This window comes from Monodelphis domestica, chromosome 3 (assembly GCF_027887165.1).
Source record: "Monodelphis domestica isolate mMonDom1 chromosome 3, mMonDom1.pri, whole genome shotgun sequence".
Lineage (NCBI taxonomy): Eukaryota > Metazoa > Chordata > Mammalia > Didelphimorphia > Didelphidae > Monodelphis > Monodelphis domestica.
The window spans coordinates 56,318,169-56,343,554 of record NC_077229.1 but is presented as its reverse complement, the minus strand read 5'-3'; the positions used below and the strand labels follow the sequence as shown (position 1 = coordinate 56,343,554).

The following is a 25,386-nucleotide window of genomic DNA, read 5'->3' as shown; positions in this document are numbered from 1 at the left end:
ATTCTTTGGGGCTGAGCAAAATGTATCTAATTCTCCTTCTATAGGATAATTCTTAAAATACTTATAAGCCTACTTTCATTTCCTTGAGTCTTTTTTTTCTCTGAGTTAAACGTGCCCAGTTCAACACTAATAGGGGAAGTAGTGTTGGAACTGGAGTCAGAAAGACCTGGATTTCAGTCCTGCTTCTGACACATTTGTTGTGTGATACTGGAAAAATTTATTTAGCTTCTCTGAGTTTCAGTTTCCTCATCTATAAAAATGGCAATAATAATTTCTTACAGGATTATTTCTACTTCCACATAAAGCTAAGGCCAGTTCTTCTGTAAATGGTGCCTAGTAAATGTTAAATGGAACTATGGATTCCTTAGCTTCCTTCAGGTTCAGCTATCACTTTCTATGTGATGCCTTTCTTGATCCCCTCAAATCATTTAATAAGTATTTACTAATTTCATATATATATATATATGTAATAGTAAGTTATTGTTTTAACGGGTGTATGCTAGACACTTTGTACTGAGCCCATTGCTAAATTTTCATTTAAATTTATACTTAGGTAATTCGCAAAAGCTATAAATTATGTCTTAATTATTGTTGATTGTTTAAATTTCTGCTTCATATATCTTTATTTTTGTACAGTGTTTACCCCATTACATGGTAAGTTCCTTGAGGACAGGTACTATTTTTTGCCACTTCTTTATCCCTGTAGCTTAACATAGTGCCTGGTACCTAGTAAGCACTTAATAAAATAAATGTTTATTGTATCAGAAAAAATTATATTCTGGTCTCTAATCTAATAAACATTTATTAAGTGCCTACTATGTGCCAGACACTGTGCTAAGTGCTAGAGGCATAATTAATTTTAAAAAGAATTAGTCACAGTTTCTGTTCTCAAAGACCTTACAATCCAAAGAAATCAAAGACTGTAAGATGGTGAACAGTTGGAAATCTGCCTCGGTAGCTTTCTCAACAGGAATCTTTTGTACAGTGAAATCATAGGTCCAGTTTTTAATCTTCACATGGACCTATTTATGCTCCTTCTGTCTCCCCCTTAGAATGTAAACTCTTAGGAGCAGGGACTATCTCATGTTTGTCTTTGATCCCCAGTGCCTAGCACTGTGCCTGACACATAGTAAACCTTTAACAAATGCTTATTGATTTGAAATCTTAAAGAACCACAGAAACATCAGTAATTTATATTATTCAACTGATCTTCATAAACCATGATTTCAAGACCTTCAGCTTCTTACAATTTCCTAGGATTCCAAAGAATGCTAAGGATGATTTTGGGAGCCCATCAAATGCTAATAACCTTTGTCCATCTAAAATATTAAATAAAAGGAATAATGAAATGGAGGAATTCCATGTGAACTGGAATGACCTCCAGGAATTGATGCAGAGTGAAAGGAGCAGAACCAGGAGAACATTGTACACAGAGACTGATACACCGTGGTACAATCAAAGATAATGTACTTCTCTACTAGTAGTAATGCAATGATCCAGGACAATTCTGAGGGACTTATGAGAAGGAACACTATCCAGAGGAAGAACTGTGGGAGCAGAAACACAGAAGAAAAACAACTGCCTGATCACAGGAGTCGATGGGGATATGACTGGGGATATAGACTCTAAACGATCACCCTAATGCAAATATCAATAATATGGAAATAAGTCTTGGCCAATGACACATGCAAACCCAATGAAATTGAGCCTTTTGAAAATTTTGAAAGCTGTTGCAACCATTTGTTCAGCCATTCTTCCATACAATTCACTAAATATTCTCTCATTTCAAGTAACAGCAACAAGACTTCAAGGAGTACCTTGCAGGAGCTGTCCTTGGTCCTGATCCTTGTTAACTCCTAAAATCACCTCAGAGCTGGGGCCAGAATGCCCTGAGAGCTAACTGGTGGATCTAATGGAAGGGTGAAAACACATTCATCTCCTTGTAACTAAGGCACAAACCCGATATTTTCTTTCAGAGAGATTAAATGATTATAGTTGAAGACACACTCGATTCAGCCTTTGTAGGGGACACCACAAGCCTAGAAGAGGCGAGAGTGGTCCTCATCTTTGAGTGCTCCAAATGGAGAAAAAAATAATTTACTTCTAGGCTCCCAGAGGAGATGAATTTTTAGATCCAGCATATACATGTATGTGAATGTATATATATATATATATATATATACATATAAACATACAGACATATATACATATGAGTCTATATTTCTATGCACTTATAGGTGTATAACTTCTTAAAGAGACATATAGGTATAGATATATGTGTGTATAGTTTTTAGTCTTCATATATAAATATATATACATAGGATATACATTATTGATTTGCTGATATTGCTGCTGTTATTCAATTGTTTCAGTCACATCTGATGCTTGGTGACCCCATTTGGAGTTTTCTTGGCAAAGATCGTGGAGTTGTTTGCCATTTCCTTCTCCAGCTCATTTTACATATTAGGAAACTTAGGCAAACAGGATGAAGTGACTTGCCCAGGGTCACATAGCTAGTAAGAGTCTGAGGCCAGATTTGAACCTGAGGATATGAGTCTTCCTGCTTCCAGGCCATAGGTATATGTGTATATATACACACACATACATGGATAGATATACATATTTCTTCCATAACTTTGACTTCATATGTAAACATATATATACATATGAGTTATACATACATTTATAAATGTATTTGACTTTCATAAAACTTAGCCAATTATGCCCAGGGTAAGCTTCTGCTTCCATATCAACTATCTAAGGAAGGATCAAAGAAATACCTTTCTGGTACCAGAATTTCCTTTCATTTAGTCGATCAACAAGCATTTATTAGTCACTCACTCTATGCCAGTCACTTGGCTAGGCACCTCTGATACAAAAATAAGAATGAATCAGTCTTTGCCTCTCACAGACCTTACTTTTTATGAAGGAAGGGAGATGGGAGAGATAATATAAGCACATATAAACATGTGTTGAACCTATTCAAAATCAACAGAAGATAATAGGATAGGGAAGGCACTAGTAGATGGGAGGCAGATGGGAGGGGATCAGGAAAGGTTTCTCTTATGGACCAGGTTATTTGAGCTGAGTTTAAAGGAAAGAAGAGATTCTAAAAGATGGAAGGGAGGAGGGGGAGCATTCTGGGCATGGAAATAAGAAGTGAAGTGATGAGTGATAGGAATAGCAATAAGGCCAATCTGGCTGGACCACAGAGTGAAAGAAGGAGAAAATACAAAAGAGGTTGGAAAGACAGGCTGGCAGAAGAGTTTATGTATAATCCAACCCCTTCATTTTATATGTGCTGAGAACAAATATTATATAGGTTATAGGTTCAATGACTTGCCCAGGGTTACTTGGGTAACTACAGAGCATAAATGGCAAATCTATAATTTGAACCTGAGTTCTCTGACTATAAACCAAACACTTAAATCTAGGTGCACAGATTTAGAACTAGAAAAGAACTTAGAGGTCATTTAGTTCAACTTTTCATTTTGCAATGAAAGGGAAAAATGGCAACACAGAGGATAAAATTCTGGACTTGGCATCAGCAAAACAGAAATTCAAATGCTAACTTAGATGCTTACCAACTGTGTTACCTTTTGGGCAACTCAATTAATATCTGGGCCTGTGTTTCCCCTTTTGTAAAAATGTGCTCAGTAAAGGCACCTTTCTTCCAGAATTGCTTTGAGAATCTTAATACTTAATAGTACTTTTCAAACTTTAATGTACTATATTGTTGCTGTTGTTCACGGTTTTCAGTCGAGTTAGACTCTTCATGATACCATTTGGAGTTTTCATAGCAAAGATACTGGAGTATTTTGCCATTTCCTTCTCCAATTCATTTCACAGATGAGGAAATTGAGGTAAACAGGGTTACATGACTTGTCCAGCATTACATAGCCAATAAATGTCTGAGGTTGGATTTTTAACTCACAAAGATGAATCTTCCTAATTCCAAATCAAGTGCTCTATCCACTAATCCTCACAGCTATAAATGTTAGCTATAATTATTGCCCAGATCTGGTCAGGAAGTGACTGGGAAAAAATGGGATTTGAACCCAGATCATCCAGCTCTATACTCAAATCTTAAATCACTTCAATGCAATCGAACCAATATTTATGAAATATCTAAGTGCAGGGTCCTATAGTAATTAGATGGTGGGTATGCAGAGATGAAAATCAACCTATAACTTTTTTCTTGCTTTCCTGGAAACCCATTAGCCAAGGAGGATCATGGCTATACCTTCCCATGGCTGCAGGAGAATTTGAGTAGCATTTTAATTAAAAAAGGCTAAATCAAGTGTTTAAACATCTTCTGCTCTGCTTTAATTTCTAATTAAACTGCATAGGTCGGTTTCATAGTCAGTGGCACCCAGCTCTGAACAAAAGGCAGATTAGCTTCCAAATTAATATTTGGGGAGCAAATTTGGGTGAAGTTAGAGGGAAAAGGAATGAACTCTTTAGAGGCAGGGTTTTATCTTATTCCTGAGTTTTCTGAAATATATCTGCCTCCCAACTTCCATTAAATTTTTTTAAAGATCTACTGGGCGTTGATTTGGTAAAATTCAAAAGTTTGTTTAATATCAGTACTGTAAGAATTATTTATGGTTATGATGACAGACAGCTGGCAATGTACGGTTTAAATAGAGGGATTCTTTTCTGGAGGAAGCAATGCAATTTGAAACTTAAAGATAGAAGCGTCTTTGGTAGGTGTCCCCTTAGCCATGGGCAGAGCAGGAGTCCTCGCCAGTTAGACTGTCTTAATCCAGTTGGAAGGTTATTTGTCAAAGGGCATATCCACCAGCAGCACAATTCCTGTTTGGGGCTATAAACATCCTTCTGGGGTCTTGACCCATGCATAGTATATCAAAGAGTTGGTTTCAATGCATTTGCTGAGCAAGCAGCATGTTATATGTCAGGGAAATCTTTTCATGTTCTCTAATCGTAGCCTTTGAATGTCAGCACTGGCTGGGACAGAGTATTCTGGTCATGGGGGGCCTGGAAGGAAGTGCTTGATACTTGGCTTTGGAGGTTTGAGATGTTTAAAAAGAAGAAAATGCTTAAAAGAAACCCAAGTTCACACATAATATTCACATTAGAGGTTGAGGAATAGTTAGGGTGAATACCTAAAGAGTGTCCCACTGACTAGGCTCAACTCATAAATGAACAGTTCTGGGAAAAGACAAGTAAAATAAAGCAGGGGCCTAGAGTTAACATAAGGTTACATTAAGAAGAGGAGAAGGAAGGGGAGAAAGAGAGGGGGAGGGAAAAAGGAGAAAGAGAAAGAGAAAGAGAGAGATAGGAGGGAGCGAAAGAGAAAGAGAGATGGAGAGAAGTAGAGAGAGAGAGAGAGAGATGGAAAGATGCAGGCAGACAGAGAAAAGAGAGGTGGCAAGAAAAACAGAGAAGAGAGAGAGAGAGAGAGAGAGAGAGAGAGAGAGAGAGAGAGAGAGAGAGAGAGAGAGAGAGAGAGAGAGAGAGAGAGAGAGGGAGAGACCTTAGAATCAGCCTAGATGTATTCCTTGGCTTATCCTGTCTCAGTGCAATTTAATTTAATGAATCTTTATTATTCAGTTTATCGTGTTGATCCCAATTATGGGTTCTATGCTGATGCCAAACTGGATATTCTCCTCATATCTCCAGCCTCCATGCTTGTGCTCAGGCTTTTCTCTACACAGGAATGCAGAGAAGGAGGTTCTTCTTTGTTGGATGAATTTCTTCTATCTAGTCTTTGAGGAAGGCTTGCTCAAATTCTTCCCCATCCCAAAATAATTACTTACCTCCCTCACATTGTACTATGCCTTGCTCTCCTCATTGTATTTATCATGGAATATTGCATTCTATAGTGGTCTGTGTTAGTTTCTTATTTACTTTCCGGACTGTAAGCACCTTGAGGTCAAGTACTGGGTCTTAATTAAGCCTTGCATTTGGCCAGTGCTAAGTAGAGCATTTTGCACAAAATGTCTCTTAGAATCCATAACTTCCTTTGCCCTCCCTTTCCTCAGTCCTTCCTGCTCCTTCTCCCCTCCTTATGTCTTCTCCTGTAAGCTTACCTTCTATCTTTTAGCTACTTCTGAATATATCTTGCACATAGCTACAGAGATATTTACCATCTCCTTCAACAAAGATAAAAGTTCTTTGAAGGTAGAGACTGATTTTCCCTTCTAAAACTTTAATGAAAACAGGTAATATTTATATAATGCTTTAAAGTTTGTAAACCACTTTATAAACATTATCCCCCTTGAAGCTCATGAGAGAGGTCACCAGATAGAATTGTCTCCATTTCTACAGATAAGAAAATCAAGGATCCAAAAAATGGACTTGCCATGATTGTATAGCAAGAAAGAAGCAGGATCTGAACCCATGACTTCCTGAATCCAAGTCCTGCCTAGAATCCAATTCTCCCACTTTATCTCTGTTCTTACCAATAGATATATGAGGAGGTATAGTTGAATTTGCTCACTGCAAACCTGGACTCATTGTGTGAGCCTCTCTTTGGCCAAAGTTGGGATGCTTCAAGGATTGGTAATTGTCAGAGGGCTTAGCTCAAGTTCAACCCCAATTAATTGTGTGCCCAGGCTAGCTACTGAACCTCTCTGAAACTCAGTTTGGTCATCTCTAAAATGTAGTTACTCTGTGCCCATTGATTAGAGAACAGTTAAATTTTTTGATATAGCAACGTAACAGGATATGATGGTACCAAAGCAGTGAGAAATAAGAGAAATAGCGGCATCCAGGTGGCTCAGTGGATTGAGAGCCAGACCCAGATACAGGAAGTCCTGAGTTCAAATTTGACCTTAGATATTTCCTAGTTGTGTGACCTTGGGCAAGTCACTTAACCCTCATTGCCTAGCCCTTACTATTCTGCCTCAGAACCAATACAAAGTATTGATTTTAAGACAAAAAGCAAAATTTTTTTTAACATGAGAAATTCAGGAAAAAAAAACTTGAGACAACTTATATTACTAAGTGTTAATATAAACAGTGAAGTAGACAGGAAAAAGGTATATAATTTAGAAATTATTTTTTCAAGGTTGGAGAGAAGGGTTCAGATATATAAATGTCAATAGTATGGTGATGGCAATGAATATTTCTAAAGCACTGTGCTAAATGTTTTTTTTTTTTTAATAAATATTGTCTCATTTGGTACTTACAAAAACCTTGTAAGGGAAATAATATCTCTGGGAGATTTAGGCAAATGACTTGCCCAGGGTCACACAACTAGTGTCAGAGGCCAGAATGTAACTCTTGTCTTCAAGAAACTAGACCCACTATAACATTTAACTACCTCCCAAGGAGTGTCCAAAATGCAGACTTTTCTACCAGTGCCAATTAGTAGCCGGTGTGTAATCCACAGTGTTAGGAGGTGGATTGGGGCGCTGGGGAGCTAAGTCACTTGGCCAGGGACACACAGCTGGAACACATCAAAGGCAGGACTTCAACCCCAGACTTCTTAGCTTCCAGGCTGGCTGGCTATCTATGCTCCGCTGCTTCTCCCCAAATGCCTAGACTAATGTAAATGAAAACACCACCCAAAGCAAGTAGACTATGATTAAATGTCATGACCACTCTTGGGCTTGGAGAAGAGATGATGAAATGTATTTCCTCCTGATCCAGATCAGGGACCAGGGGTGCTGGAGGTGGCTTCTACTCATTAATCCTATCCCTGCATCAGCTGTTTTTGCTTAACTGTTTTACTCTACGAAAAAGGTTTGGTGGGGTTTTTAACCCTTACTTTATGCCTTAGAAGCAATACTAAGTATTGGTTCCAAGACAGAAAATCGATAAAAGCCAGGCAATGGGGGTTGTGTCACAAAGCTAGGAAGTGTCTGAGGTCACATCTGAACCCAGGACCTTCCATCTCCAAGCCTGGCTCTCTATCTATGGAGTCATCTAAGTGCCTCTGAAAGAGGATTTTAAAGGGGTTGAGGGAACAGTTTAAATCTGGAAATAATTCATGCAAAAGCTAGCAGTATCAGAAAAGCTTCATCTTAAGAAAGAAAGATGCTGTGACTGTCATATACCCCCAACTGGAAATCACGTACCATGATGACAAACAGGGCGGGGGCCACAAAGGCCCAGATGGCTCCATTCCCCAAGGACAACCAGCAACTGCAGGAAGAGAACAGAGGAATTACTCTCTAGCCCTGGGCTGCAAATTGGAGAACAAGGTCATTCAATTAGTAGCGCCATTAATTAGCAAGCCAGTGGAAGTTCTCTTGCATGGATGTTCAATTTTGTAGCCAGAGACATTGCAAAATTGATGGCACTCTTGTCTTCCTTCTGGAGACCATCAAAACCTAAAGAATGATTGAGAGGGAGGACCAGGACAAGACAACCTGCTCAAGGTGGATGGGGGGGGGGAAGTGGGGGGAGGAGTGGAGGGGGGAGGGAAGGGGAGGAGAGTGAAATGAGAAGAGGGAACTGAGCCAGAGACCTTTCATGGCTAGAAGCCACAAGCAGGCAAAAGCAAGAATGATGACATCTATAACCAGCTGTTCATTTACAGAATATTTCCAAAAATATTATTCATTTATTCGTTCAACATAGATGCTGAGCATCCCTTATCAATGAGGACCTGGGCTGGATATCTCTGTCCATCTCTCTCTCTCTCTCTCTCTCTCTCTCTCTCTCTCTCTCTCTCTCTCACACACACACACACACACACACACACACACACACACACACACACACACACACACACACAGTTCCTTATATCAAAGATATTGCTGATCTAGACCAAAAGCCAAGAACACGAAAGCCCTGAACTACCCTACCTCAATAGGACTATTTGAAACTTCATAACTTAGCCCCTTCCTATTTTCCCAAGATTCGGACCCTTTTTCTCCACTATGTAATCTCAAATCCAGCTATAATAGCTTCCCAACAGTTTCTTGAAAATAACAAATTTTAAATTTTAAAGCAAATTTTAAAGTTATAGAAATGTCCATTGTTCCTATTATTTCTATATCTATGAGACTTCTAATTGGGGTTTTCCAGAGCCCACATTCCCTAATTTTCCATCGCAAGTCTTTGTACTGGATACCCTGGATGCCAAGAATGCTCTGCCCCCCCCCCCCAACTGTGCCTCTGGTCCTCCTGGTGGCTTACTTTAAGACTCAACTCATATTCCACCTTCTACAAGAGGACTTTCTATGTTCCCACCCCCATAGCTGCCCCTCCCTGCCTTCTCCTTTGAGATTATTGTTATTTAGTCATTTCAGTCATATCTGATTCTTCATGACCCCATTTGAGGTTTTCTTGGTAAAGACACTGGAGTGATTTGCCATTTCCTTCTCCAGCTCATTTTATAGATTAAAAAACTGAGGCCAGCAGGGTTAAATGACTTACCCAGAGCCACTCAATGTCTGAAACCAGATTTGAACTCAGAAAGATGAGTCTTCCTAACTTCAGGCTGAGAGCTCTACCCACTGTAGCATCTTGAGATAATCTTCCATTTAATCTCCTTTCTCCTTCTCCCTCTCTCTCCCTCCCTCCCTCCTGAATGAACAAGATGGCAGATATTTCTTCCAATTCCCAAAACCTCTCAAAATCTCTCCAAAAGAGAAATTATGCACCAAAGATAAAACAACTTTAGTTGTTTCCTTGGTCAGGACACTCAGAATCTGAAAGGTAAAAAAACAAAACAAACAAAACAAAACACAGAACTAACTCTCACTGACCAAGCCCACACTCTTCTTTTTTTTTCCACTTTCTATAAGTCTGTCTGTCTCTCTTCCCCCCTCTTCCTCCACCTCTCCATCTCTCTCTCTCATTCTCTCTCCATATATATGTATAATATGGGTGTGTACGAATGCATATACATACTATGCATGTATATTCTATTTACCTACTTCTTTACACTTTGTCTCTCCCATCAGAACATGAGCTTTTTGAGGGCATCTTATGGTTTTGGTTTTCTTTGTATCTTCGATGTTTAACACATAGTAAAGTTGGCAAACAGAGGAAGCACTTAATACATGCTTTATTAATTGAAGCCTTAAGATGCCATATACACGTGTGGGTAATTTTGTCATTATTGTTCTCATTGTTCCTCACTTGCACATCTCTATATGCTCTTTGCCCTGGGGCTTTTCTCCATATAACTACCCAGCTATTTCAGTTATTTCTGGAAAATATCTTATAAGGACCATTAAAGGAATTAGCCCTGAGCTGGGGTCACTTCCTGAAATGCCATCCATTTTTGGCTGTTTGTTTTCTGAAAAAATCTCCATAGTTAACTAGACAAAATGGTGCCCTAAGAGAGCTGGGTTTGAGTTGGGCTTCTAACCCTTCCTTAGCTATATGACCTTGGGAAAGTCCCTTACTTTGAATCTCAGCTTCCTTGCTGCCAAGTGTGACATCTACCTCAAAAATCCATTTTGATGAATAAGGATATAGAATAATGCATGGAATCCCTGGGATAATGCATGCCCGCCCCCCAAAAGCATTGCAAAATTTTAAATGATATAAATGTCCCATTATTCCTATTATTTCTGTATCATGATACTTCCAAATGGGGATTCCCAGAGCCCACACTCCCTAAGTATTCCTAAGCTCCTAGAAGCAGGTCCCACTCCTTTCCTCCCAATACTTATCCCAAACACATGTGTCTGAAAAAAAAATCAATGAATAAGAAACAACTGCTAGTAGAAGGGCCAGGAGAAAGGAACACAGAATCCATAATACCATGTTTTCAATCAGTCTGTCAATGAAAAGCTATTCCCATAGACAGATACAGATGTGTGTAAAATCACTTAGGAGGGTATTCTTTTGCATGGTCATGGAGATATTCAACAAAGCCATGGAAGAAGAGAATCAGGGGAATTGCCGTCTGGAGTTAAAAGCACCCTGGCTCCCATCTAGTTCAACCCAACATTACATGACATTCATTTGGCAAGATACACAAGGAGTAAATAGAGAGGAAGCTTTCTGATCAGGAGGGAACAGAGTACTGGCCTAAAAATTTAACGCAATTTTACACTATATTAAGAGAGACATTGGGAAACTAGGTGAAGCAGTATAAAGAGTCTTGGGCCCAAAGTCAGGAAAACTCATCATCCTGAGTTCAAATCTGGCCTCAGATACTTCATAGCTGTGTGACCTTATGCAAGTCACTTAATCATGTTTGACTCCCTTTCCTCATCTGTAAAAAAAATGAGATGAAGAAGGAAATGGCAAGCGACTCCTGTATCTCTGCCAAGAAAACCCCAAATGGCGTCATGAGGAGTTGAACATGGTGGAAATGACAACACAAGCGAGGCAATAGAAGCAGCATTAGCATAGTGAATAGAAAGTTAGCTTTGATGTCAGGATGAATCAGGTTCAAGTCCTACCTCAGATACATACTGAGTCTGTGATCCCCCCAAAACTACTGAACCCTCAGTGCTCCAGACAACTAAGGCCCTAAGTTGAGGGAACATGCATTTATCAAGCACTTTTCAGGTCTTGGGCAAAACACCTTACAAATATGACTTCATTAGATCCTCACAACAACCCAGACTAAAAGGTAAATGCTGGTATTTTTCCCACTTTATAGCTTAGAAAACTGAGACAGAGGTTGTGACTTGGCCAGGGTCATACAACTAGTAAGTGCCTGAAATTAGATTTGAATTCAGGTCTTTCTGATTCCAATTTCAATGTTCTGGTGTCACCAGACTGCCTAGCTGTGTATGATTTTAATTGGTTGAAAACACTTTTCTGATAAGAGTTCTTTTCACCCATAAAGTTAGACATTCATATGGAGATATATAGATATATATAAATATATATACATATATATATATTTGTGTATATGTGTGTGAGAGAGACAGAGAGACAGACAGAGAGAGGGAGGGAGAGAGATGGGAGGGAAGGAAAAAGGGAGAGAGAAAAGGGAGAGAGGGAAAAAGGAAGGAAAGAAGGAAGAAAGGAAGAGAGAGAGGGAGAGAGAGAGAGAGAGAGAGAGAGAGAGAGAGAGAGAGAGAGAGAGAGAGAGAGAGAGAGAGAGAGAGAGAGAGAGAGAGAGAGAGAGAGAGAGAGAGATTTGTGGTACCATCATTCTTCTAGTCTCCCAATTTCTCATTTTCATCCTGAACTTCTCACTCAACTGAAATTGCTCTCTTCAGTATTAGCAGTGATCTCCTAATTGCCAGATCTGATGCTGTTTTCTCAGTCTTCATTCTTCTTGGTGTCTACATTAACTATAACACTGATGACCATCTTTTCATGTGGATCCTTACTGCCTTGTCTCTGAGTGTTTATGACACTCCACTTTCCAAGTTCTCTTCTTACCCATCTGACCAATCCTCCTCAGTTTCCTTTGCTGGCTCATCAACTGTAAATATTCCCCCAAGGCTCTATCTTGAGTCATCTTCTCTTTTTTCCTTATACTCTCTCACTTGGTAATTTCACCAGCTTCCATGGTTTGGTTAATCTACATAGATGGTTCCAAAAGCTTTCTAACTCTCCTTACATAATGAACCTACCTATTGGACATTTTGAACTGTATGTCTCATAAGAATCTTGAAATATAAATGTTTCAAGCAGAACTCAGTCAAAAGTTCATCAGCAAGTAATTAATCATTTACTATTGACCAGGCATTTTGCTAAGCAAAGAGGATATGAAGAAAGAAAATGCCGGTTATTTTTCCTCAAAACCAACCCCTCTTTGGAATATTCCTCTTTTTTTGCTGTGGACAACCTCCTTCTAGCATCCCAGGCTCTCAAATTTCACTCCTCATTTTCCCTTGTCCAATATATTTGCTCAGTTGCCAGATCTTGTCATTTCCATCTCAATATTTCCCACATGATCTACCCTGTACTCATAGTTACTCTCCTCCAAGATTAATGAAATCACCTCTTAATTGGTCTTCCTTCCCCAAGTCTTTCCCTCTCTAATCCATCCACCACACAGCTTCCAACTGTCTATCTGAACCACCACTACCCCCTCTCACATCTATCTACCTATTCAAATCACAATCATATGGATAAAGTCATACAAAGAAAAAGATTTTGATTCTCGGTAAAGAAAAATCTTTCTACCCATTAAGAGTTGTCCAAAAGTGAAACAGCATCTCAGAATATAGTGAGTTTCCCATTCCTAGAAATCTTCAAACCAGTCCAGATAACCTTACACGATTATAGGCTGAAAAATCAAATTCTTTTCCCACTATAAGGCATACAAAGAATCCTTCTAAAGTCCGCTCTTGGATTCTTTGTTGGTCCAAACTTGCTTCAAGGCCACGCTGCTTCATAATGTCCTGAGGATTTATTTTTCTCTTTCAAGAATCACCTCATGTACTGTTCCCATATCAACAGGCCATTCTTTCCTGAAAACTCTGATTTGAAAACATAGAGATTAAATTTTAAGTACTAATTATAATGAAATAGGGTCAGGGCAAATGTATTCCAAACTTCATTCTAGGCTAACCCCTAGGGCACTGCCTCTCTTTTCTAATGAGTCACTATAGGGCAAGGATAGGATAATATGCCTATTTCTAATGCATATATTTGACTCATGTTTACCCTGATCCCATGTCTCTCATTCCTAGAGATAATTTAAACTGCTTATAGATATCTCACCGAGGTGAAAGCTTTCAGAATGTTCCTTAATTGGTGGGGAAATTCATATCACTGAAGACTGCAAGCTAGAGTTAAAAAAAACAACCACACAAAACAAACAACTTGTTAATTTAATCATTTATAAGTCCCCATTAAAATCTCTCCTCGGAAGGCTCATCATGGTAGAAAACTGACCCTGAGTTCTCTAAGGAGTAGCCAATGGTGAATAATAGATCCTGTCAAATTAGAAATACAGTTCAGTTCCATCCAAGTCAGTATAATATGTATTTATTAGAAGTAGCATTGGTACAATGGAAAAAGGACCTTGGAGTCAGAAGAGCCTGAGTTCAAATTCTGCCATAAAACATGATAGCTGTGTGAAAAAATGAGAAAGTCAACTTAGCTTCTCAGTGACCCCCTCCCCCCAAATCCTCCAAGGCAGAGTTCTTTTTTTTTCCTTTTGGTTTTTTATTTTTATTTTTTGAACATTATTTTATTTGGTCATTTTCAACATTATTCATTGGAAAAAAAAGATCATTTTCTTTTCCTCCACCCCCTCCCACCACCTCTCCCATAGCCGACACACAATTCCACTGGTTTTTTATGAAGATTGTTTTCCAATTTGTTGCTTCCCTTCTGATTTTAGTTACATTGGTTTTGTTTGTACAAATACTTTTTAATTTGATGTAGTCAAAATTATTTATTTTACATTTTGTGACTCTTTCTAAGTCTTGCTTGGTTTTAAAATCTTTCCCTTCCCAAAGATCTGACATGTATATTATTTTGTGTTCACTTAATTTACTTATAGTTTCCTTCTTTATGGTCAAGTCATTCACTCATTCTGAATTTATTTTGGTGTAGGGTGTGAGGGGTGATCCAAACCTAATCTCTCCCATAATGTCTTCCAATTTTCCCAGCAGTTTTTATCAAATAGTGGATTTTGTCCCAAAAGCTGGGATCTTTGGGTTTGTCATAGACTGACTTGCTGAGGTCACTTACCCCAAGTCTATTCCACTTATCCTCCTTTCTGTCTCTTAGCCAGTACCAAATTGTTGATGACCGCTGCTTTATAGTATAGTTGGAGATCTGGATCTGCAAGTCCTCCTTCCTTTGCAATTTTTTTCATGATTTCCCTGGATATCCTTAATCTTTTGTTCTTCCAAATGAACTTAGTTATGTTTTTTTTTCTAATTCAGTAAAGAAGTGTTTTGGTAGTTCAATGGGTATGGCACTAAATAAGTAAATTAATTGGGTAGATTGTCATTTTTATTATGCTAGCTCATCTCACCCATAAGCAATCAATGTTTTTTCAATTGTTTAGATCTAGTTTTAACTGTGTGGAGAGTGTTTTGTAGTTGTGTTCATATAGTTCCTCTGTTTGTCTCAGCAGATAGATTCCTAAGTATTTTATATTGTCTAGGGTAATTTTAAATGAAATTTCTCTTTCTAATTCTTGCTGCTGGAATGTGTTGGAGATATATAGAAATGCTGATGACTTATGCGGGTTTATTTTGTTATCCTGCAACTTTGCTAAAGTTGTTGATTATTTTGAATAACTTTTTGGTTGATTCTCTAGGATTCCTTGAGTAAACCATCATATCATCAGCAAAGAGTGATAGCTTGGTCTCCTCGTTGCCAATTTTAATACCTTCAATTTCTTTATCTTCTCTAAATGCTACTGCTAGTGTTTCTAGTACATTGTTAAATAATAGAGGTGATAATGGGCATCCTTGTTTTACTCCTGATCTTATTGGGAAGGCGTCTACTTTATCCCCATTGCAGATGATATTAGTTGATGGTTTTAGATATATGCCGTTTATTATTTTTAGGAAAGGCCCTTCTATTCCTATACTTTCTTGTGTTTTCAGTAAGAATGAGTGTTGTATTTTATCAAAGGCTTTTTCTGCATCTATTGAGATAATCATGTGATTTTTGTCAGTTTGCTTGTTAATATGGTCAATTATGTGGATGGTTTTCCTAATATTGAACCATCCTTGCATTCCTGGTATGAATCCTGCCTGGTAATAGTGGATGACCCTTGTGATGACTTCCTAGAGTCTTTTTGCTAGTATCCTATTTAAGATTTTTGCATCTATATTCATTAGGGAGATTGGTCTATAGTTTTCTTTCTCTGTTTTTGACCTGCCTGGTTTTGGAATTAGTACCATGTTTGTGTCGTAAAATGAATTTGGTAGAACTCCTTCTTGGCCTATTATGTCAAATAGTTTGTTTAATATTGGAATTAGTTGTTCTTTGAATGTTTGATAGAATTCATTTGTGAATCCATCTGGACCTGGGGAAGGCAGAGTTCTTAAAATAGCATCCAAGAGAGAGAGAGAGAGAGAGAGAGAGAGAGAGAGAGAGAGAGAGAGAGAGAGAGAGAGAGAGAGAGAGAGAGATGGGTAGATGGATGGATGGATGAATGAATGGATGCATGGATAGATAGACAGACGGATAGACAGACAGATAGACAGACAGACAGATAGATAGATAGATAGATAGATAGATAGATAGATAGATAGATAGATAGATAGAGCTGAGAAAATCCCTTAACTTCCAAGTAATTAGGAAAATATGGAAGAGGGGAGATTTGAGGGGAAAAGGTGGTTTCAGTTTTGGATATGTTTGAGTTTAAGATGTCTCCAGGGCATTCAATTTGAAATATGTAATACGCAGTTAATGATGTAGGACTGAAGATGAGAAAAAAATCTGGAAGTTATGTATATATGTTGATCTGTAAAAAAAGAGCTTTATTAAACCCATGGGAGCTCATGAGGCTACCAAAAGAGAAAGTATTGAGAGAGAAGTCGAGAGGGAAGCATAGGGGAGTGGGTGGGGAAGAGAGGAAAGGGGAAAGGAGAAGTAAGAGATCAGATTTGGGAGAGCCAAGGCCAGAGTCCAAGGTTTTGGTTAGGGAAAGAATGAGGATGATTGTCAAAGAGAAAGGGGCATGATACAGAGACCACTGGGAACTGAGGTGAAGACCTGGGTCATATCAAAAATCAAGCTTCTTGAGCAGGAAAATGTCATGGTCAGGTCACTCTTTGGAAAGATTATTTTAACAGATATGGGGAAATAGAATAGAGAAAAGAAAGACTGGAAACAGGGAGACTAATTTGGAGGTTATAATATAATACTCCAGATGAAAGATTATAAGGACTGACATGAATTCAATAGCCTTGAGAAAGGAAAGAAGGCAAAACATACATGAGCTTTGAATATGGTTCAACTCTGGAGGCAAAGGATTAGCCTTCATAAGCCTGGAAAGTCTCATTTCCAGCAGTGCAGCCACCAGCACTCTCTTCTGCCCCAACAACTCATGAAGAGCCTGTGATCAGGTGGGGTTGAAGGACTCAAGACTAATGAATCACAGCTTTCTTGAGGTATCAGTGAATGAAAAGATAAAGAAAAAAAGAGCCTTAGATTTTCAGCCAGGTCCTGAATTTCTAGAAGAGCATTTGAAATCCCTACTTAGTAGATGCTTTCCATCTGGGATTAGTATATTTGATGGCATCACATAAAATAGAATCCAACTATTTTCTGTTAACATACTGCTAAAGTAGTCATCTCTCTTATGAAATGCCTCCCAACTCTATTGGACAGACAATTCCTGCTACCAAGGGTAATTGCTACCTAAATTTCTGGGCAAAATGGCTTCAGTAGAGAAAGACCCAGGTTGAGAATTATGGGATTTTTTGCCACTGGGGGGTGGGGGGGAAGCTATGGCAAGCCTTCAGGGAAAAAAACAAACAATTGTCCATAACCTAGCATAGCATGGAATGTGAGCCAAACTTTGTATCATAAAGTCTTAGATTATTATCCTACAATACTAGTTGTATGGCCCTGGGCAAGTCATTGATTCTCAATGTCTCGTATCTCTCACAAAATTATTATGAGGTTCAAATGAGGGGTTCAAATGAGTAATTCATTTTGCTATCCTCCTTAAAGTCCCATCTAAATGGAAGCTATTATTATCTTTTTAGAGGAACAAAATCCCAATGTTTCATATCTTGCAGGGTGACCTGTTGGCCAGTGTTCAACTATCAGCATGCAAAAAATTATCATTCTAGGGTCAGAGGACCTGAGTTTGAATCCTACCCCTTGTGCTTACTACTTACATACCTTGTATAAGTTTCGACATCTCTGGGCCTCAGTTTCCTCATTTATAATATGAGAGGTTGAACTAGATAGACTCAGTGAAAACTTTTGTCTCCAGATTTGTGATCCAATGAATACCAGAGATAAGAATTAAGTTGCCCACCGGTACGGAGAATTAGTGTGAGATTTGGGTCAAGAATTCAGGACTTCTGGCATCCAGACCACTATTCTTTCCATAAACTGGGATGGAACACAAGATGGCCTCTGGAGCCACTTTCATTTTTGAATCTATGAGCCTATGAATTTCAGCATCTAGAATTTACTAATTGTGCTAAGCTAGAGCAATTAGTATGCTTTGTCATTAGTGGAAAAATATAGTCAAGAACCCTGGTAGTACCAGTGAGTTCCTGTTCTGCTTACTACCTGTGTGACCCTGAGTAAGGTTCTGTCTCTTCTTGGGCAGATTTCTTCACCTTTAAGAAGGATTTGGATGAGATCTCTAAGTTCCCTAGATGTGAAACATTTTAAGATCCCACATTAAGATATCTTTTTCAGCTTCAAAAATGCTAATGAATACATGATTCTAAGAAGCACCATTGCAAGGAAGTGAAAAGCATACCAAAGACGGATGGGATGGGAGGGAGTTTAGCCTACTTAAGACAATCCTTCTTGAAGCCACAATTTCTGAACAATTAACAGGCTGGTTATAAATGACTCTTATTTATTCACTAAAGCAGATGTATGTCAAGACCTTCGCTTGGAAACAGCTTGCTCAGCATTTAGTCCATGTTAATGAATACAAAATATATTTAATTCCTATAATTTCAGCTTTTCACTAGTTCAGGCTGGTTGCCCACCCCACTTTCTGCCTCTTTCCAAAGCTGTGAAGTCTAATCATTATAACTGATGTATATTCTGTGCCCTTCTTGCTGACTCCTCTATATCAACAACAAAATAAGGATCTAGGGTTTGATCAGTCTGGGATAATCCCAGTGTGAGAACTTCTTCCACTAATTTAAATCTCAATTTGACTTGACATTAAGTAGACAAGCAATTGCTTGAGGCATAGAGAGGTGAAAAAGACTACGGGCAGGGATATGTGAAACCAGTTCTTCCTTACTTCAAACTCAGGTCCCTATATACTCTGCAGCACTATGAAAAGGATGAAAGGAGGAGATAAAGAAAGGGAGAGGTATTAGAGGAAGGAAAAAGAGATAAAGAGAAGAGGAAAGGAAGTTAGCCTACCTAAGTGAAGAGTGTTGACTCTACCATCTCTATCTGTGTAACCCTGGTCAAGCTCTCTGGGAATCAGTTTTCTCATTTATAAAACAAAGACCTAGATGATCTCTAAGGTCCAATTTGTCTCCAAAATATATAATCCTGATAAGGAAAAAGACTTGTACAAAAATATTCATAGCTGCGCTCTTTGTGGTAGCAAAAATTAGAAAATGAGGGGATGCCCTTCAATTGGGGAATGGCTGAACAAATTGTGGTATACGTTGGTGATGGAATATTACTGTGCTCAAAGGAATAATGAACTGGAGGGATTCCATGTGAACTGGAACAACCTCCAGGAAGTGATGCAGCCTGAGAGGAACAGAACCAGGAGAACATTGTATACAGAGACAGATACACTGTGGTAAAATTGAATATAATGAACTTCTCTACTAGCAGCAATGCAATGATCCAGGACAAGTCTGAGGGATTTATGAGAAAGAATGCTATCCATATTCAGAGAAAGAACTGTGGGAGTAGAAACACAGAAGAAAAACAACTGCTTGATCACATGGATCAATGGGGATGTAGACTCTAAGTGATCACTCCAGTGCAATTGTCAATAATATGGAAATAGGTCTTGAGTGGAATTGCACATCAGCTATAGGAGAGGGGGAGGGGAGGGAAAGAACATGAATTTTGTAACCATGGAAAAATATTCTAAATTAATTAATTAAATAAAAATTTCCAAATAAAAAAACTTCAAACTTAAAAAATAAAATAAAATAAAAAATATGATCCTATTATTCCAAGAAAGACAAGTTGGAATCGTAAATAAAGACCTATCCTCAGTGTCAGAAGGACCTGGATTCAAGTCTCACATCTAGCACATATTGGCTATATGCCCAAATGAGTCCCTTAATGTCTCAATGTGGCCAGTTAATTCCCTAAGATTGAAAATTGCTAAATTGCTTTGGTAGAGGGTAGAGAGAGTTTCCTTTATGTGTATTAACTAAATAGATGAAACCACATATCTGGGAAAAAATAGATAAATTTGGTTAAACATTTGCAATGCTTTGAAGCTCACAAAAGGATTCATATATATTATCACATTTGAGTATAGCATCCCCTTCGAGATACCCTCCCCAACTTGCTCTTGCACTCATGGATTAGGCCCCTAGAATGTGACTACTATCTGACAGGTTCCAGAGGTGATTTCCTACAGGTAGTCTCTTCTAATCTTATAGCCCATGAGCCCCTTACCAGAGTATCTCCAACTGTCAATCCAGTTATTGACAATAGCATTTTATCAAAAGTATTTACTAAGGTGGCATAATATTATTAGTAGCTATTTCACCCATAAACCTAGGCTAAAGTCTCCCAAATACATGCATAAGGCATGGGGGGGAGGGGGCAGAGCTAAAATCACAGAATAGGGGCAACCCAGGTAAAGTCTCTCAACATTCTTCTACAAACAACTTTAAAATAATTTGTCAATTCACATTTTGGAGTAGCAGAGCAGCAGGTCAAGGTGAGGCATTTTTCCAGTCTAAGAAAACTTGAGAGGTCAGCAGACCAAGTTTGTGACACCAAAGTAGAGGCTTGTCCAGAGCCCACACATGCAGTCACAGCAGCAGCAGTAGCTTTGGGGGCTTCTCAGCCCAGTCAGTAAGGTGGTCAGAAAGAGGTTGCTGATATTGGGTATAGCTGCCACCAACCAGCAACTCTATTGTCCATATACAGTTCTGGGTTGCATTGTGTGTGTGTGTGTGTGTGTGTGTGTACATAGTTGTACATCAGATGTATCTATAAATATTATTTATCCAATGGGGAAAAAGAGAGGAAAGGGATAAGAGAAAGAGGGTGAAGAATATCATATTGGTTGTCTTCTCAATGGGCGGGAGAGGAAGGGGAAGGAGGGAGAGAATTTAGACCTCAAAATTTAAACAGAAAATAAAGTTTTAAATAAACAAGTGATAAATTTTAAAAATAAAAAAGAGAGAGAAGGCTTGGTATAGTGGGAGAGAAACTGAGTAGAATTAGAGTGAAGGGACTGGGTGTAAATACAGTCTCTGACATTTACTAGTCGCTTAACACCTCTAAACCTCAATTTTCTCTCTCATAAAATGGTAATCATAATACATATTTTACAAGGTAGTTGTGAGCTTCAAATCCTAACTCTGCTACTTATTGTCTTTATGACCTTGGACAAGTCATTTAATCTCACTGGGTCTCAGTTTCCTCATCTATAAAAGGAAACAACTATATTATATGACTTCTAAAGTCCATTTAAGCTATAAATCTGTGATATACTAACCTGTGAGAAAAATGATATGTTTTACACAGTATTTTGTAAACCCTAAAGTGTTTAAAATGTTCAATAAATATCACCCATCAACCCACTCTTCTCTTTCTTGCCTCTATAGACTCTCCCAGACAACCCCCAGGCTTGGAATGCATCTCTTCCTGTTGAAATCTTCCTTCAAGGTTCAGCTCATGGGCCATTTCTTCCACAAAGCCACTCTTATTCCCACAACTGAAAGTGATCTTTTTTCCAGGCTCATCAGATTACTTTGAGACCTGTATTTCACTTCATTGCATTATCTCCTATGATATTGATTTGAGCACAAATCACTTATAGCTCAAGTTTACAGTCAGCTTCTTGAAGGTCATGGTATATCTTTTTCACTCTTTTATTCTTGGTTTCAAGCATGGGGCTTTGCACATAGAATAGACTTAAGAAATAGAATGCACTTGAATTGAATAAGAATGGAACTGAAAGTCATAGAATGGAATGAAACTGAAAGGAATGAATGGAATGAAACAGAATGGAAATGAAATGAATGGAACAGAACCAAAAGGAATGGAATAGAAGAGAAACAGAACCAAATGGAGTGAATTGAAATGGAATAGAACCAAAAGGAATGGAATGGAAGAAGATGGAACAGAATATAAAGCAACAGAATAGAACAAAATATAACCAAAAGGAATGGGATGGAATTAAATGGAATGAAACTAAAAGGAATGAATGGAATGAAATGGGATGGCATAGAATATGAATGAAATTAATGAAATGGGACAGGATAGGACAGAATAGAAAAGAACAGAATACAACATAATGGAATGGAATAAAATAGAACCAAAAGGAATAGAGTAAAAATGGGATAGAATAGAATGGAATAGAATGGAATGGTATGGAATTGAAATCAATAGAATGGAACCAAAAAGAATAGAATGGAACTGGAAAGAATGGAATAGAATGGAATGGAAAAGGATAGGACAGAATAGAAAAGAATGAAATGAAATGAAATGAAATGGAACAGAGTAGAATGGAATGGGATGGAAATGAATAAGACTAGATGGAGAAGAATTGAATGGGACAAAATGAAATATAGATGGAAAGGAATAAAATGAAATAAAATAGAATGTAACATGTTAGCCTTAAAAAGTTTGTAAGTCCTTAAGTTTCAAAAAGAACGGTGCAAGTTTCTGAAATAAGGTAGTTGACAATTCTGTATTCTGCTCTGATGGGTCCATATTTTGCTTTTATAGCTCCATTTTTTAACACAGTGACTGGCACATAGTAAGCATTTAAATGTTTGCTGGTGATTTGATTAATTGTGTTATTCATTTCTTGGCATTGTATTTTAGGAAGGAACACTTAAATCTAGGAAGGATCCAGAGGAAGGTAACCAAGTTGTTAGCAGTCTTTCAAATTAATACTTTAGAAGAATTAAAGAAACATGGGATGGTTAGCTGTAAGATTGGTTGGGGATAAGGCAGGACGACAGTTGTCTTTAAGTACTTAAAGGTCTATCAGGTGTAACAGGGATGATCCTTGTTCTGCTTGGCTCTCAAAGGTGAGAGCTAGGAGCAATGGGTGGAGAAGGGGTGGAATTGAGAGGGGGATATCTGGAAGCAATTTATTTTTCCCCTGGGCTTCTGATCCCACAACTAACTAACTTTGGAGTGTTAGAATCCAAACCCCAGATCCTTGACTTTTTCTGGTCTTCTCCAATGAGTGCAATCAATAGCTAATAGCTAACATTTATACAATGCTTTAAGGTTGAGAAAACACTTTTCATTCATTATCTTGTTTGTTCCTAACATTAGATCATATTATTATTCCCACTTTACAGATGAGGAAACTGAAGATGAGAGGGGTTAAATGATCTCATCCCACCCCATCCTATTCAATCCCATCCCAGGGTAACCTTGCTGTTAAATGCCTAAGGAGGAATTCAAATGCTATTATTTCTGACGCTGAGTTCAGTGCTCTATCATCTATGACATTTATCTGTTGAGGACAACAGTGGAGGAATTAGGAAACAGTAACATGGAAAATGACATAGTTTGGAGGAGCTTGTCACACAATCACAAAATCTCAGAATGATAATAGATTAAAGGGGCCAGAACTCCCTCTACAGCATGCCCAATAAGTGACCCTCCAGCCTTTCCTTCAAGGCTTCCAATGAGTCAACTGCTTCACTTCCAGATATCCCTGATGGTTTAGAAGACGTTCCTTAAATTAAGCCTAAATCTGCTTGTTTGAATTTTGTGAAGCCTCCAATTTACAAAGGGAGTGATTTGCTGGGCAAAAGTGGAATTTCCAGCAAATGGCACCAAAGGAAGTCCAATTAAGAAAAGGAAATTATGTTCCTTCGCTGCAGGATTTGTTTTGTGGTTTCTAATGAGTTTTCAGGAAAGGTGGGCAGGTGGTCACACAGGCTGGTTGGCTCTGGCGTCTCCCACAGTCAAGATGTCATTAGTGTCATTCAAAAGAAGTGTGACTATGAGCCATGGTGGGAAGGACCATGGATCCATTATCATGCCAGCTGCTTCTGGAGCCTGAAATATGAAAAGTCTAGACCTCTCCAGGATATCATGGCCCACTGAAATCCAACCCTGAAGTCGTTGAGTGCCTCAGATCTGCTAGTGTAATAAAAATAAATTACACTTATGTAGGACTTTAAGGCTTATAGGAAAGAAGTGGAGAGGAAGGAGAGAATATAGATCACAAGAGAGCAGAAAAAAATGTTGAAACACTGTTTCTCTGTGTAATTTTAAAAAAGAAATAGACAAAAAAGTGATCTGCAAAGTTTAAAACATTATATCCATGTTAACTATTTTATGACTATCTTTTGTTCTAATGAAGCTATTGTTATATACTATTATTGCATGAGGGAAAGCTTCATATGAAGTTGTGTTTGAACAGAGTTTTGAAGGAAGTTTTAAGGAAGAAGGGGTTAAGAGGGAGTACAGGAATTCCAGGCATCTGGGACAACCTAGCTAAAGACCTTGAGATAGGAAAAACAGAGTATCATGCTTAGGGGAATGGCAAGATTTTAACCTGGACTTCTTGCCTCTATTGGCAATGCCAGAGGCAGTTCAATGCACTAAGAACACAAAGAGCTGAGTTTTCCTGGTACTTCCTTTACTAGGAGCAGAATCCACAGGAATGCAGGAGACTTCTCTCCCCCCTCCATTCTCCCCAGTTCCTTAGATCTCATAGAACAACTGGTGAGTCGCTCCATAGTTGGTGAGCAGAATGAGAAAAAGGTTTCCTTCACATTTGTGCAGCCAGAACAACAAGAGGTAAGGGGGGTGGAAAACACTACACATCCCTGAATGAGAGGTCTGAACCTATTTGAAAGGAAAGCCCAAAGGGACAGATAGGTGACTCACTGGATAGAGAGCTAAGCCAAGGGACAGAAGGTCTTGGGTTCAAAAATGACCTCAGATACTTCCTAGCTGTGTGACCCTGGGCAAGTCACATAACATCATTGATAAGGGAGATGGGGGGAGGAGGAAGAGAGGGGAGGGGAGAGAGGAGAGAGGAAGGAAGGAAAGAAGGAAAGGAGAATGAGAAAGAAAGAAAGAAAGAAAGAAAGAAAGAAAGAAAGAAAGAAAGAAAGAAAGAAAGAAAGAAAGAAAGAAAGAAAGAAAGAAAGAAAGAAAGAAAGAAAGAAAGAAAGAAAGAAAGAAAGGAAGAAAGGAAGAAAGGAAGAAAGGAAGAAAGGAAGAAAGGAAGAAAGGAAGAAAGGAAGAAAGGAAGAAAGGAAGAAAGGAAGAAAGAAAGAAAGAAAGAAAGAAAGAAAGAAAGAAAGAAAGAAAGAAAGAAAGAAAGAAAGAAAGAAAGAAAGAAAGAAAGAAAGAAGGAAGGAAGGAAGGAAGGAAGGAAGGAAGGAAGGAAGGAAGGAAGGAAGGAAGGAAGGAAGGAAGGAAGGAAGGAAGGAAGGAAGGAAGGAAGGAAGAAAGAGAGAGAGAGAAAGAGAGAAAGAAAGAGAGAGAAAGAGAGAGAGAAAGAAAGAAAGAAAGAAAGAAAGAAAGAAAGAAAGAAAGAAAGAAAGAAAGAGAGAGAGAGAACAAGGGAGAGAACAAGAGAGAGAACAAAAGAGAGAACAAAAGAGGGAGGAAGGAAGACAGAGAACAAGAGAGGGAGGGAGGGGGAAAAGAGAAAGAGAGAGAGAGAGAGAGAGAGAGAGAGAGAGAGAGAGAGAGAGAGAGAGAGAGAGAGAGAGAGAGGAAGGA

General features: G+C 38.5%; 1 protein-coding gene across 1 annotated transcript in view; it reads right to left on the bottom strand.

Moving 5' to 3' along the window:
- ADGRD1 (adhesion G protein-coupled receptor D1) overlaps positions 1-25,386 on the bottom strand; it is a 505,347-nt gene that overhangs the window by 66,338 nt on the left and 413,623 nt on the right. Inside the window, exon 20 of the mRNA XM_056820949.1 lies at positions 8,046-8,112. Within this exon, the coding sequence (XP_056676927.1) occupies positions 8,046-8,112 (67 nt within the window). The remainder of the gene's footprint in view (positions 1-8,045; positions 8,113-25,386) is intronic.